Source organism: Tympanuchus pallidicinctus, unplaced genomic scaffold (genome assembly GCF_026119805.1).
Source record: "Tympanuchus pallidicinctus isolate F22 unplaced genomic scaffold, pur_lepc_1.0 scaffold13, whole genome shotgun sequence".
Taxonomy (NCBI): domain Eukaryota; kingdom Metazoa; phylum Chordata; class Aves; order Galliformes; family Phasianidae; genus Tympanuchus; species Tympanuchus pallidicinctus.
Window position 1 is genome coordinate 3977114 of NW_026294648.1, and position 15689 is coordinate 3992802.

The 15689-nt window shown below is 37.2% G+C and overlaps 1 protein-coding gene across 7 annotated transcripts in view; it reads right to left on the reverse strand.

Moving 5' to 3' along the window:
* TENM1 (teneurin transmembrane protein 1) overlaps positions 1-15689 on the reverse strand; it is an 823045-nt gene that overhangs the window by 190088 nt on the left and 617268 nt on the right. For 6 of the 7 annotated variants that reach the window (XM_052673650.1, XM_052673645.1, XM_052673646.1 and 3 more), the window contains one exon: positions 13176-13436. The exons of the other annotated variant lie outside the window; for it this stretch is intronic. In XM_052673650.1, the coding sequence (XP_052529610.1) occupies positions 13176-13436 (261 nt within the window). The remainder of the gene's footprint in view (positions 1-13175; positions 13437-15689) is intronic. 7 annotated transcript variants of the gene reach the window in all.

The following is a 15689-nucleotide window of genomic DNA, read 5'->3' on the forward strand; positions in this document are numbered from 1 at the left end:
TACAAAAACAGGGGAAGTCTCTAAAGAAGTCTGAATTTTGAAACACCCACTTTTCAAATTAATTTAAGTTTCAGTGCAACATTTGTGCAAGTCAGGCTAAAAAACAACCGCAAGTTTACCAGCTGAGATGCACAAATTCAAGACTTACATGACTTTGTTTCGTGACTGCACAAACCTGAAGCCTTGAAATAAAATGAGCTGAAACTACTCGAAAATGGTAATGCAGTGCCATTTTTCTTAACAGAGGTTTTTTAGCACAAATTTGGTCATTCTTCAACTGTTATTACCAAACTTGACAGAGATCTCTAACTCAAACTGCAGAATTTGGTGTCGGTTTCTGCAACATGAAAGCATGCGTATTTTTCTTCTACTTTCTTTCTTTCTTTCCTTCTTCCAAACAGAAGGTAACCATTTCTAACTTATTACAGAAGCTAGGACTTAACAAATAATTCTGCAAAGATTAATCTAAAAAATTAATGAAGATATAGACAATTTATTATGGCTCATTATTTAACATGAATAAACACTGTTTAAATGCTAAAGTAATATGCATCTACACATTTTATAGTATTTCTGTCTTTCATTTTAAAAATATGTAAAACAATCTTTCTACTTTATTTTCCAGAATCTTCTGATTTAGGTTTTGGGGTTTTTTTTCCCCCTATTATTAGCCACTAACCAATTTGTAAGTTATTTACAAGTAAGCTCAAAAAATTCAGCTAGAATTGACTGCTAAATTACAGAAAATGCATTCTATTTGATTCTGTATTAAAAGGAAATTGGATATCAGAAGACTGAAACGGCAGTGCCAGCCAGAAGGGTATTTAGAGACAAAACGCAGAAGACTGTCTTCAGAGGAAAGATGTAAACAGAAATGAGTGACTGTAATAACGTGGATCACTTCAGAAATGGACAAGAGGTACTAGGGATCAGGAATGAATTATTATGCTCTAAAACGATCCAATAAAAATCGAACCATAGTGCAGTAATCAGAAAGTGTATTGGAAAAAGAGAAAGGTTATAAAAAGAAAAAGGAGCTTCCAAGAACTGCAGGTTATTAGCTACTATAGAGAAATCTGTATTCCGGAGATTATAGTCCTGGCAAAATATGTACACAACCAAACACAGTTGAATTTGCTGTTGCTGAAGTGAACTATAAAAATTAAAAAGCTAGAATGGAGACAGAATCACAGGCTAGAAGAAAAATAATCAATGCAATCACTGATTGGACCGTTGGGATAAACACTGAACTGACTGAACATACAGCCAGGCAGGCTCGAGGAAGAATGACTCGATTATAATCTTCCCCGCGAGCAAAGACAACAAGATAGTTGTAGGCACATCGAACACATGACAACAAAGCATTTGGGCAGTGCCCCTTGTTAGAGAGATGAACTGCGCTTCCAAATGTGAGTTCTTACAGCCACTGGAAGAAACACTGCAGTTCTGTTCCCTTCGGCACCGCAGCACTGGCAGACCACAGCAGTGGCGCCCAGCTTCGTGTGCTAAACAGCACTTAATGCTGGCTCCTGCTAGCCCTGACACTTGCACAGAATGGGAGGGAAGGTCTTCCTCTATTGAAGCAATCAGGAAGCACTGGAGCAGCCCTGATCTCATGAATTTCTGAGGTGGGGGGTGAGTCGAGCCAAAGGTTTTTGATAACGACACTAACCTATTTCTTAACACTTTGATGCTAAACTAGAACATGGAAGAAGTGGGATGCAAGGGCTTCCCCAAGCACATATAATCTCTCGTATCTTTATATCAAAGCAGGCAGATTTCGGAGGGCTGCAGCATCCTTTGGTCCACTGGCAGAGACAAAACAACAAAATGCTGCAGGGACTTGGCAGAACACCAACAGCCAATCCCAAATGCACTTAACCACATATGGTGAACATACACTGTTTCCAGTGGAGGGAGGCATCTTCAGAGCAGCCTCTTGCTTCTCCTTTCCATTGCCAGAAAAGAATGACTCTTCAGGATTTTTCAGTCTTTAGGACTTTTTAGTCATACCTAGGATACTGAGACAAGAATGTTCCTTGAGAGTTAGGATAGCATACTAGAGCATGAAGAGGACTAAATTGCTGCACCATTCCCTACAGGAAAATCTATATTGCAAATATATGTGTAGGCATAGCTTTTTATTCATAGTTGAACTAATTTGAATGAGCTGCTACAAATATATACATCACCTTACTTATCAAGACATGGCCTCTGCTAAATCTTTTATAATCATATCAGGAGGGCAAATATTCCTGGGAGCTGGATATAGATTCTTTATCTCAACCTCTCAATAGTAATTCCTCCAACTACTTCCTCACTGCCACCTTTCTCACAAAAGGAAACCATGTGATATTCTGGAAAGCTTTTTGAACTTCACAGCAAGTGTTCCACCCTTACCTGGGATGAGCAGCACAACCCAAACCAGTATCCTTTTCTGGTAAAGGGACAAGAGAGTGCAATCCATTGCCACCCCCTTGACGCAGTGGTGCTACACAGTAAGATCTGGTTCATGGAGACAAGCAGCTAAAAAAACCTCTGAAGACATCACTAACTAGTGAAGGAGTTTGAGAATCTGCAACAGTAGCTGATACTTCAGCACATTCTGCTTCTGATATTTTTGTGGAAATCAGAAAGTGCAAGCAGCCGTAATTTGTTTTGTCATAAGTATAAAGTAAATTAAAAGCTTCCAGTGCTCAGCTATAAATACTGCACTGCTCATCAGATCTCGTTAACTACTACAGATCCACTACCAGTAAGCAGAAGTGCTGTATGATCCCAATATCGCAAGTTCAAGAAGATTCAAATCACATAAGCCTCAAGTAAATTACATCAGCTACTTTCTGACTGTGCAACTGAATTTATCTGTTTATATCAAATGCACAGAGAGGCATAAATTCAAAGCATGCACTATGATTTCCCCATTTCAGCAAACAGTGAAACACTTGCTCAGAATGAGCTTAACATGATTGGGCAATGACAGAACGTTTACTGTCTTGAAAGCATTGTTTGGGGAAGAATTAATCAAGTATGCTGTTCTCAAACCAGAAAGGCCTATTGAAATTGCAATTAGAGAAAACAATGAGAGGGGAACACTTAGGTCTAAGCAAAACTCACCTATGGCTGTGGTACAAAGCACAAGTATTACTTTTTGCTTTATGTTTACTCAAGAATAACTGCAGGCAGGGAGGGAAAGTCATATTGTGCAAGCAGCTTAAGAGTAACATTGAAAGCCAAAAGTAATATCCTTTCTATAGACAACCTAGAGAGTATCTGTGGCAAAAAGACCCCTTTTCGCTCATCATCTTTTAACAAGACAAAGGCACTGCTTCAGAGTGTAGGAGGGAGCCACCTCATTCTCTCATAAATGCTGAGCAACCCTCTGGCTGAATTGTAGCTAGGTGGAATGATAACATGGTGAAAATCCTATGGGCAACTCTACCACAGAGCAAGGAAACACTCTTCAATATTTGGTTCATAAGGAAATAGCTTTACCCACTTCAAAAAAAACCATACCTTCTATGCTTCTTTGGCCATGGTGTTTGAATAATAAAAAATGTAGCAATATTTTGCAAAAGATAAGAATAAATCACCGCAAAATATTTCAAGTCCATTTACAAATGTGAATTATTCTTTTCAGCTCCAAAACAAGTGGCATGCTTATTACATTGATGTAAACAAGCCCAGAGCAACATTCAGTAATGCTCATTATAATGACTGGATTCAAATGCCAAAAGAAAATTAGCAGTTAATCAATAACATTCAACTGCTCCACAAATATACCCCTAAAACGAGACAACATCAGCTGCATGAAACCGGAATAATACTCTGCAGTATCTGTAACCAACACTAAAACTATATGGAATCTTCAGAGAGAGAAAAACAGGGATAAAGTCTAATAGCTGGAGTCACAGAAATTCATAATCATCAATATTCATGTGCTGAAAAAATGCAAAACATCCTTATCATTTAAGAGAAAATTTAACAGATGCAAATATTTTTCTTTCCCTCTTTAAACATAACTTTTGTTAAAATATTGATTTTTTTTTTCCAATTTTTGATCTAGCACAACACACTGCCTTGCTTGCTTTCCTAATGGTGCCAGAGAAGGAATAATTGTATGATGTATAAAACTGACGAGATGTGGGGAGAGAAGTGCTGTGAACCATAATAAACAGCTTAGGAATACACCAAACATTGTTTTTCCTACATTCTTTTGGTAGCTTAAGCTGCCTTTAGCAAGGTTTCTGATGAATAGCATCGAGCAACCCTGACCCGATATCCTAAGCCATTCTCACTTGCAGTCATTTTCTCCAGCATACAGGACCTTTCAGCAAATTTGGTGTCACAGTACAAAGGAACCTCAGGGTTGCTGACCTTCCACAGCTGCTGTTCCTGATACACTCAAAGGAACGTACCTACTTTATACCACTTGGTATCTGCTGCCCAAGGGGCTGGCTGCTCCTCGGAACAGCCAACATGTCTCACGTGGAGTAACTTGCTATCAGGTGTGGACACGTGCTGCTCAATTCAAAGTCAGCACTGTGAAGAACTATATAAAATCTACATTGCAAATCATTACGAGTAGAAACTTAAGACAAAGAAACAACATTGGCAACATAATTACTCATCAGAATATGTGACTCTAATTAAAATATTACTGAAAAACATCTGTTAGGGAGAGGAAGCAGCCTGCAGGAATTATTCAGTGCTCCTAGGCCCGCATTCTAGAAGAGCTAATTATTCAGATTCTCTTATGCTCCTGTTACAAAATAAGAAATTGAGGAACAGAGCCAGTTACGATTAAAGAAAACAAAATTAAATCTAAGATATTTCATTTCATTTCATACAAGCTGTACATAAAAGCAAGTTGAAAAGAGCTGCATTCAGATCTGTATTACTCTGCACAAAGCAACTGTAATTTTATACGCTATTTCCCATTCTCATCTTATTTTCTGTTGCAAAAAGATAAACTAGTCAAGTACGTTTGGGTGAGCTTCCATTTTTAGAAGACTATAGAGGTCACAACCATGGAAGGCAGCCACTTTTTCCATTTTCTATGTTTCTTCTTGATGGTCTCACCAAAGCTATTTCCTGCTATCAATAATTCCTGTTTGTAAGATGAGGATATGCTAATATTTAGTTCTGAATAATGCAGATTTGTGCTGATCTGATTTATCATGTTCCCCAACAGGAAATGAACTACTAACGAATTTGAAAATGGAAGATAAGACTTCCATGTGTAATACACAATGAACTACATGGGTGAAAAACAGGGAAAAAAGGCTGAAGAGAAAGGATGAACAATCTTTTCTAATTCCTAGGACAGAATAATAAATTCTTTGGAGATCTCATACCATTGAGAAGAAATTATATTTAGATTAAACTTTGCTAAACCCTTAAAGGATGATTTGTCAGTATTCTCCATTCACTACTAAATTCTGTACTCATTTGGTCGTTCACTTTTATCAAATTGTTACACAGTTTGAAATTTCTGAAAAGCATCTTGCTTAGGGGAAGAATCTCTCAGGTATCTCTGTACTGAAAATCATGTTGGCTGAGAGAGCAAGGAAGTAAATATGAGTAATAGCATCTTTTTGATCTAGCAGCCTTAATAATCTCCAGGTTCCAACTGTAAGGAACATTTGCATGCCAAGACATATAAGCAAGAATTGCATATAATTCAAAATAAGTACATAACAGTATCAGCACTAAACTAAAATAAATATTTTATTCCAAAGGAAATCTGTATCAAATGACTGCAGGTTGTTTCTGCAAAACAGCTTTCTGATCTTCAAATACATTTTAAATTTTAACCAAAGAAGATGAGAAATAAAACATTATAAATTTAATAATAAAAGAACATAAATAAAATATAGGGACAGACATGTCTATTGTTTAGCACTGAACAGTTCCTAGTTCAGAGCTGTGCTCATGTAGAATTCACAGTAAACATTCCAAAAGAGGATTTTGTTCAGGGGTCCTCTGTTCTCACCAAGGTTTTTGGAATGAAAGGCTGGATAACCCTCATTGCAGCACTCTGACAAAAGGCAGGGGCTGTATGCTGATCTCATCTCTCTGCTTACCTCCGTGGCTGCCTAAATAACAGTGCCCAAGAACTGCAGAAGCATCGCGACATCACCTCGCGTTGCGAAATGTTTCTGCAAATACTTCTACCGTGTGCTCACTTCCATCTAAGAAAGTCAAAAGGATTTAAAACAAAAAAAAAGCAGCAATAATTTATATTGCTACAGGCTCCTTAAGCCACATTCACTATCCTTTCTGCATAACACACAGGGGGAAAGTCAAGAGATTGTTTTTGAGCGTTATAGCCAAGTTACTCATTTCTGGGATAAAAATCAGACCTGACTGCTCTCCTCAAGATTCCCTCCCCCCTGCTTTGAGTTACCAATGAAAGAAAACAAAACAGCAATGCTAAAAATATTACACAATCTTGAGTAAATACAGAGCTACATTTCACTGTGCTGTGGGCAAAGGTTATTTGAGTTAGGGAATACATGAAATCTCTGTTATGTTCTAAATATTATTATTTTTAATGTAAAATAATACTTTTTAATGTTTGCCTTTAATGTTCACAGCGCTTACAGGACAAACATGGGAAAGGGAATATTTCAGCAACAAAGATTGTAACTTAGCATATGAAAAATGTTAAAACAACAGATAGACATGTGTAATACCCATGTCAGTCAGCACAAGTAATGAAATCATCCTTTTAAAGGGCAGAATTTTCCCTATAACATGGGAAACAATTATTCATCATTAGCAAACTTTCCATATATGAGAAATTTCATAAAGGGCTTTAATACCAAGGGAACAAATGCAGGAATGTCATGATATTATAACAGAGGTGATGCTACAGCGCTTACAGATGCATGTCTTTCTTATCCATAGCAGTTCAGATGACTTACATGCTTCCTTTGAGACAGGAACATTTCCAGAGGAACCTCTGTGAGGTCAACAAAAGCATCCTACACCATTAACAGCTCCAGCAGAGCAGTAACAATGTCAGTGTCTACTCCAAAACTCCCACAAAAAGCACTGCTATGTTACTGCTGAGATTCATGCACTTCCTTTGACAAAGAGGAGAAATCTCTAAAACAACAGTAGCAGTAACTAACATAAATACTATTTAAACACTAAAAAAGTAAAAAAAAACCAACATGACAGATGCAAAATAAATCTTTTATTAAGGGAGGATTACTGGCCTGTTCCTGTCAAATATGCAAGAGTCTCATATATCAAATAACTGACAACCTACAGTAAACTCCAAAAATTCTAGCTATTTCACACTGGGGCTTTGTATTTATGTGTAAACCTTGTGGTTGTCTTGATCCATTAGGTGTCTGAAACCACCCAACAGTCAGTCATCCAAATGGGAATTATAAAAAACAATACCTGCTCTGAGAAGAGATATCCACGTGATTCTCTATGCAGGATTTTGTTTGTAGTAACAATGACTGTCTGTGCAATCCTTGCCACAATAAACAACAATGTAAAGCACACTAGGAATGGAGAGGAAAGAATAAATGACACACACAGAATGGTAGTTAGACCAATATTTACCTGTGTATTTTCAAGCTACATGCACATATTTGACCTCACTCCTCTACTTGCAAATTAGTAACTCAATTTCCTAATTGCACCATTGTAAACAAGAAGCGACAGGACAGCAGCTAATAGAAATACTTCAGACAGTCATTGTTACTACAAACAAAATCCTGCATGGAGAATCACATGGATATCTCTTCTCAGAGCAGGTATTGTTTTTATAATGTAGCTGTTGGTAATAATTTCCTGGTGAATTGAGAACGTGAGCTATCAACCAAATGACTGGCTTGTTTACAAAATAGCAGTAAATAACAGCAGCATTAATCCAAATGCTCTCAATTGCTTGTATTAAAGCACAGGACTTTTACAAAGTGCTAAATTCAAATTTAATTTAAACAGGTGTGAATTCACAGTAGGTCTATTGACACACACTATAAATTAGATCAGAGCCTTGTCCGTAGCTAAATCCTTCCCGGGGTTTGAATAGCTGCGGTGTTCACAAAGCTGCATTTCTCATACTGCATCAGCAATTTCAACATTTCTTTTACTAATTAAGCATCTTTGCCCCCTTAGCAAACATTGCTAAGATACTGAACCCAAAGTGCAAATTGCTGAGGTGATTTGCCCCAAAGTGACACATCCACCCAGCAATCAAAGTGAAAAATCCTCAAAGATTTAGCCAAAGTCAGAAGCTCCATTAAATGGGCCACTGCTCTCAGGGTATAAAACAAATACTTAAGTGAATTACACAATGTTAATCTTATATGTTTCTATGCCATTAAACTCAGCTTCGATGTTGCCCAATAAATACAGACTTATAAAGGAAAGTGTGTTTTATCCAGGTTAGAAGAGAGGAACCGAATTCTGATCTCATCAGAATTGATTTGCATTGATACCAGTAAAGCTATGCTTGATTTATATTTTAAATATGCATTTAAATGTTTGAAACTTAGTCCCAGGATGGAGCATTAGGGACCATCTGACATTATTGCTGGTTCACTGTCTGAACACAGGCAAAGACCTCATCTTCAGCGCTCTTTGTTTCTCACTTACTTTACTTCTCCTCATACATAGCTAATAATATTTTGTCTTTACAATTGGCTGTTTAAAATTATTGGTATTATTAAAATTTATTACTCTAATTAGAATCTGATCCTGGATACTGCTGTTAAGAAAGAGGTTTCCCAATAATTTCTGTAGAAAAAATGGAAACAGATGAGTTTCTTTATTTCATTTTCTTCCTGATTTTAGGTGACAAGTATGTTATTTAAAAAACAAAACAAAACAAAAAAAAAAACCACACACAAAAACATCCTCTGGCCTCAAACACTCTGTAGCTATACCCCATGAAAAATCTAGTGATATTTCAGCTTGTAGTATGACCTTAATTTCTTGCTTGCAAATCTCAAAGAAGCTATTATGAATTAAAGTCAAGTTGACACAAAATAAGGCAGTCAAAGAAACGGAACATGAATTTGGATCCAAGTGAAAGTCCTTTCACATGGCACGGGAATCCAGCATTATGCTGGTTCCCTCTACTTACTAAAGAAATGGTAACTACTTGCAAAAGAACATGTAAGTCCATTTCAGGAGTAAGCAAAACCAATTAGTCTTTAAAGGACTTTATAACTGCCTGAAAATCTGAAACAGGTTAACAAGTGCGTTATCATGGAGTTCCTTACTAATGTTCAGCTGAGATGTGGTAACAAAAACTAAGAGTTGGTGGCTGTGCAAATAAGTCAAATGTGGCTTAGAAATGGATTACAGTGTGGCACGAATGAACTTGAGGTAAACCACACTGCTTCATGACTGCACAGGCAATCAGGAAGGGAAAACACAAGATCGGCATGAACGATTCAGTGGGGAAGAGTGCATGGATACAAAATGGACTTCAGTCCATTATCAGCGAACTGGCTGGAAAGGGATGTAGTTTCATGTCATTTGAGCAGTTTCAGATATATGATCGAAGACAACTCTTTTTGTAGATCAGGGTTTTATTCTTTCCCGCACTATATATTTTGTTCTAGAAAAATACATTTGAAAAAAAAATAAAAATATGGAAAAACAAGATGTGCCAGCTCAGTATTCTGGCAGACTAAATCACTGAACTCAATGTTCTGATATTCTGCAATGACAGATACTATTGTTTCAGTGAACTGAGGCCATAGCAGAGGGATTGGAATTAGATGATCATAAAGGTCCCTCTGAACCCAGACCACTCTGTGATTCTATACAGTCTTCTACAATGGAGTAAGTAACTATTTTTAATATTGTTCTTTTGTAGCATTTCTGTCCAAAATTTACATTCCCATACCACACAGTATTTGAGTGTTAAAATAGAGCTGTTTATACCATTCCAAGATAACCAATGATCCCCAAGAAACTGGTCGTTCATTACTTGCCATTAATATATATTTTGCTTAGCCTCAGGCAAAGCCTCAGGCAGTTTGTGCACTAATAGGCTATTATTAGTTGCCATTAGCGTTGACAACACTAATTTAAATGGGAATGTTGGTATTTCACACAATCTGTTCAATGCTTTCAAAACAACAGAGTATGTTTAAACAGGGATAATGATAGAGTTGGTGTGTCTATGAAGGAAAACATTCCTCAAATAAATTCTCAAATCTGGCTAGTTAGAATACAAGATGAAGTATAGTGACATGAAAAAAAGTGCATCCAAGAGAAAATTTACAACCTTCATTAGCTGCTTGGAGTAAGAAGGCACTGTTAGCTATGTAAGCCAAAACCCAAAAAGTAGAATTTTTTGAGCCATTACCTACAATTTCCAAACGGCGTTAAATACTGATATGTTATGCTTATCTTCTTCCACTAGATTTGGGTTCCACTTTACCTCATGTAAATTTCTAAGGTTATTTCTGATCTTTTACACTAGAATACAAGTTCTCAGAGTAACAGGCAGTAAATGGAGTAGGCACATACCCAGAACACTGACACAAAGGGTTTACCAGAGGTTCACTGAAAAAAAAAAATCAGGTCACTTTTACAGCTGCTGAGATAGAGTTCTGAGTTACACCCACTCAACCAACTGCCCTCACAAAGATCTGGGGTTTGAAGTAAAAGGTTGTGCTTTGTCTGTTCACTTGTTCTTCAGAACACAATTGTTCTGTACCACTAAAAATATTTCCATCCAGAATGTTGTAAGTACAAACCCATCAACGTTCCATCCCTGGAATAAGAAAATCTTTCTTTGATAAACTCAAATAGATTAAAAAAAAAAGAAAAAAAGAAAAAAAGCTGAAGGCAGTAGTGCAAGATCAGTGTTTTTTTTTCTTATCTGGAATAATTTCTACTTATTCAGTCTTCAGGTTATGTCTGCACAATTATAGCAGCACAGAATATGCAAATGACCATTCAATTACCTTATTCTATTAGTTTTAGCACTCAAAGGATACCAGAATTTCAGTCAGTCCATGTTACCTTCTTATACCCTTATCAGACTTGTGAATGAGCAGCTTGTCCCTTTTAAGTTAGTTTGCACTGAACAGTACTGCAGGTACAGATACATCATGTGTCAAGGAACCTCTCTAGAGCTTTGCATGGGTAGGACAAACTCAAGGAATAACTTAACAGAATAACATTTGTAGAAATATATTGGAGTTCTACGTAAAGTAAGGCATTTCCTGAAAACAGGTTTACCTGAGTCTATTGCATTTGACTATTCTGCATTCTACAAAAAAGCTATTATGCATTTGCAGCAGAATTTTGCCCACAGATTAAAAAAAAAAAAAAAAAAACAACAGCAAAAAATCAACAGATCTTTTCAAAATACAGAGAGTAATAGCACTTAGTTTTCTCAAACAATGAAATAATGGTAAATTACTCATTAATTTTACTCCAGTTTCAAATCAGCTGTACCCACCTGGCATTTGGACAACCCTTCTGCAGCCAGAATTTCTAAATCTATTTTTTTTACAGCACAGTATCACAGAAACAAGAATTTCATGAACTTCCAGCAATGGCTTGCAATGTACTCAACCATTTCCATACCACAGAAGTTTCTGGCCGGCATAAAGAAAGTCTGCTTCCGTGGTAGCAACTGACAGGAACAAATGCAGCACTTGCAGCTCTCCAATAAAGCTTTTTGCACAAATAACTGCTTAAGAAGAGAAAGATTTGTCACGTGTTATTTCATTTACTAAGAGATTTAAGAATGCCTGTGCTCTAAGAATGCTGAGAGTTACTGAGAGTCAGCCCAGACAGAAAACAGTTGCTCTCTGGGTCAGAACTCTTGACTATGAACCAACCTGTGTAGTACTTCACAATCACCTTCATCTTCAAATTTATCCACATTAACTTTCAAGACTAATTACTCTTACAAATACTCAGCTCCTAAGAAACACTGACACCCCGTCTGTCTACCCTGTCTGAAGAAAACTTAAGTTCATTTCAGCTCATGGTCTCAATTTCTCTTCCAGCTTAATTTTGCACTTGCTTTCCTCTCTCAGTTTCCTACTTAAAATTTGTATTGAAGCATCTAAAATACGAATCATTTAATTGAATTAATTAAAAACTTGTTATTAAGCTTACAAACACGCAAATATTAAATCTATGTGCAGGACTACTCTGCTATATGCTAGATCATGTAAGAAATGAGTTTAAATTGATTAAATTCATTCCTATTATAAATATAAAAAGGATATTCATGAGTGAATCCTTTTTCATATTACTATAGATCCATTAAAATATATCACTGTCAACACTGAAGTGTCATCTGCCACTTTCACTGGTTCCCTGATCTCTTATCAATTAAAACAAAAACAACAACCAAACAAAACCACTTATTGACCACATTTAACTACTAATGTAGCTAGCATTTGGTTAACTACATTAGCTACAAGAAAATCATAGAGTATCCTGAGTTGCAAGGGACACACAAGCATCAACAAATCCAGCTCCTACATGTATCTGTTAAATGTGCAAACTGAGATATGAGTTAAGCAGATTTTCATTAATTTTGATGCCTTGAGATAATCAGTGGAATTTTTTTCCCCATTACTCAATTAAATACACATTTTCCATTTCTAAAACATAAGGTAAGCAAATAAGTAAAAGGATCCTGAAGGAGAATGAGTGCTTAAAACAAAGAACAAAGAACTACTAACCGAGAAATTCAACTTCCATGCACAGAATCAAGACCTGACAGAGACCAGCTTGGTCTGCTCTGCTGATAAAGGTATCTGTTCAGATATAGCCTAACTCTCAAGTCTTAAAGCTACACTCAAAAACCAGAAAATACAGGATGGATTGTACACAAAATGTGTGATGTAAATGAACACATAAAGATTTAAGAACCTAATTCATAGTTCACAAAGTTAAAATGATGATCTTCCTACTGCATAAAAATAGAGAATACAGGAGAGCAATTGTTCTCTAGAACTACACATCTCATTTGTTTTTTGCCTTATTTTTCATCTACACTATGAACACAATTCAAACGTTTTTATCTTGTATATATAGTAGATGATCTAGTAGAGATCTAAAGAAGAAGGAGGAAAAAAGAAAGAGAGGACAATGAAGGAGAATAAGAAAGTTTCAATGAAATAATACTTCTATTCAGTATGTCAGATGTATTTCTTTATTACCATTCTCCCCATCAGACTTCCTCTCATGGTCAGTGTCAGTCAGGGACAATGCTGAGTTGGCCCGGCTTGACAGACAGGAGCTGTGTTCTGACTTCATCCCCCTCATCCACATCCTCAGGGCATGATCTGGTGATGCTCCACCTTCGGTTTCAGTATCCACGTCTGAGCCCACCTCTAGTGGGTAGCTGTGCTCTGATACACCATGTAAGTCTGTTTGGTAGCCAGAGCACAGAATATGGGGTGTCTCACAGAATTCCATGTCTGGGGGGTTGAGAAAAAAAAAAAAAAAAAGGTTTAGAAAAGAATTTGAAAGTTAAAAGCAACATACATTTGATGTTCTTCAAGAGAATCTGCTTTGAGGATTAATATTGTTAACACCATTAGAAAACTTTTTTTGATCAATGACTTACTGCTATCCAATCCAATTTTTTTTAAAGAGTGCTATTTTAAAGTATATAATACAGCACCATTACAGTGCCTTTTTGTCTGACAGAAATATGAAACTTCAGTTTGCACACCTACGCACTAATAGTAACATATCAATTTACAACTGACCTGAGTTCATATCGAAGACTTAAAAATACAGATACTCTTTTTTTTTTTTTTTTTGCCTGAAAGATAACAGTTCTAAAATTGATCTCACAAATCAGAAAGATGGTTGTTTTTGTCATAAGGACTACAAGTGAATTTGCAAATACAGAATTTACAAAACAATGTTGGAAATATTAGGTTAATCACACACACAAGAAAATAAAAAGACTACTTACCAATGACTTGCTCTTTGAGAGTGCTGTCCTTGCATATTCACACCAGTGGGTTTTGGTACTCCAGTGCTGGTGAACTACAGGAACCTCCTGGAAGAGCAGTGACTACTAGGACTGTACAAGTGCCATCTCATGACACCAAGTGATCAGAGATATTGGAGAGTTGTACAGTGCTCAATACTTCAGTTATTCTTATTGAACACTGCAACTGTAGAGCATCAGAAATCCAAGGAAAAACAGAATGTGGACAGGAACCATAATGTGAATATGCAGAGGAAACATTCTCGAAGAACTACAGGTAAGTAAGACACATTAGCAAATTATAGCTTTCCTTTGAGGTGGCCTCTGCATATTCTCACTTGTGAGAATCCAATTACAAACGCAACTCCCAGGGAGTCAGACAAGGAGTTCTAATTAAATAAGGATTACAGAACTGTACTCCCTAATTGAACATCAGACCTGGGATGCCATCTTCAGAGACTAAATACAATATCAAACATGCATACAGTATTCTTTCAATTTCTAGAAAAGAAACATTAGAGATGAGGGTCATTGAGAGAGACTGAGGACAAATATTCACTCCTACTGTCATCCTAACGAAAGCCTCAATTTGCTGAACTAATCCACTTACCAGCTGGTGAGAGGAATGGTTATTATTTTAAGCATTTCCTCAGAAATAACAAAAAGCCCTGGTATTTTCTTGAAAGCATTGACCGAAATTTACAAACCAAATGCTAAGCTAAAATAGACAAGTGGCTCAATATTCAAGTCATCGATCTCTGTAAATCAAACCTCTTAGCCAACAAAACATTTCTGAAGGTCTCTGTGTTGAAGCTCAGGCAATGGCAACGTGTTTTCTAGAGAGCAGGAAAGTGGGCAGGGGCAGAAAACAGAATGAACTGTCCACAACCTCAGTTGAGTCCTGGAAGATCACTCAGGTTCCTTGGTGCTACTGCCCAGGCTGCCCCATCCTACAAGCACTGACTGTGCTGCTCATGCTCCTCTCAAGCCCCAGGGCAACAAAACCAAGGCTTACATGGGGGCCCTTTGGAGAGCTCTACCACCTCCCTGATCTCTCCTCACAGGCAGAGGACCTGATCTCAGGTCTGTATTTGTGAAACCGCAAAATGCATCAACTTCACTAGCTCTGCGCTCCAAGTCTCTCAGCTGACTTGAGGTGGACTCTGAGGTTTGATGGAGATGGCTAGGAGATAGCAGGAAGCAGCTGCATAGTTTCTGCAGAAGAGGGAATAGCTGGCATTCACTTTATCTGTGTTTACAATGCAGTCTTCCTTCCTGTTGCCTGGAGTCTGTTTAAAATTACCACTTGGCAGACTGGGAGAAGGAAGGAGGAAAAGTGGTTCCAGTGGTTGCAAATGGAAGCTGAACAGCTGAGGCTGGACTTTGCACTGACTGCTGGTTCTTAAACCTATGCAGATACTGCAAGAGGCCCTGCTGGCCTTTCTGAAATAAACTCTCTGTATCCTATGGCTAGAATGGTAAACACAAAACATCCAACCTCCAAAAATCCTTGTTTTTCTGAGGCCTTTAAAGTTCCTTGGACACAGGAGACATAGACAGAGGCCATCTCACAGGAAGTTACTGAAGATAAAATACAGCGTTGTTCATATAATGACTTATTTGTACCTCTCATTTTAAATACACACAACTAGTTCCACTTGGTTTAATTACACAGCACTGACCAGATTTTCCTATGACGCAGTCTAGATACTGATGCTGGACACAAACA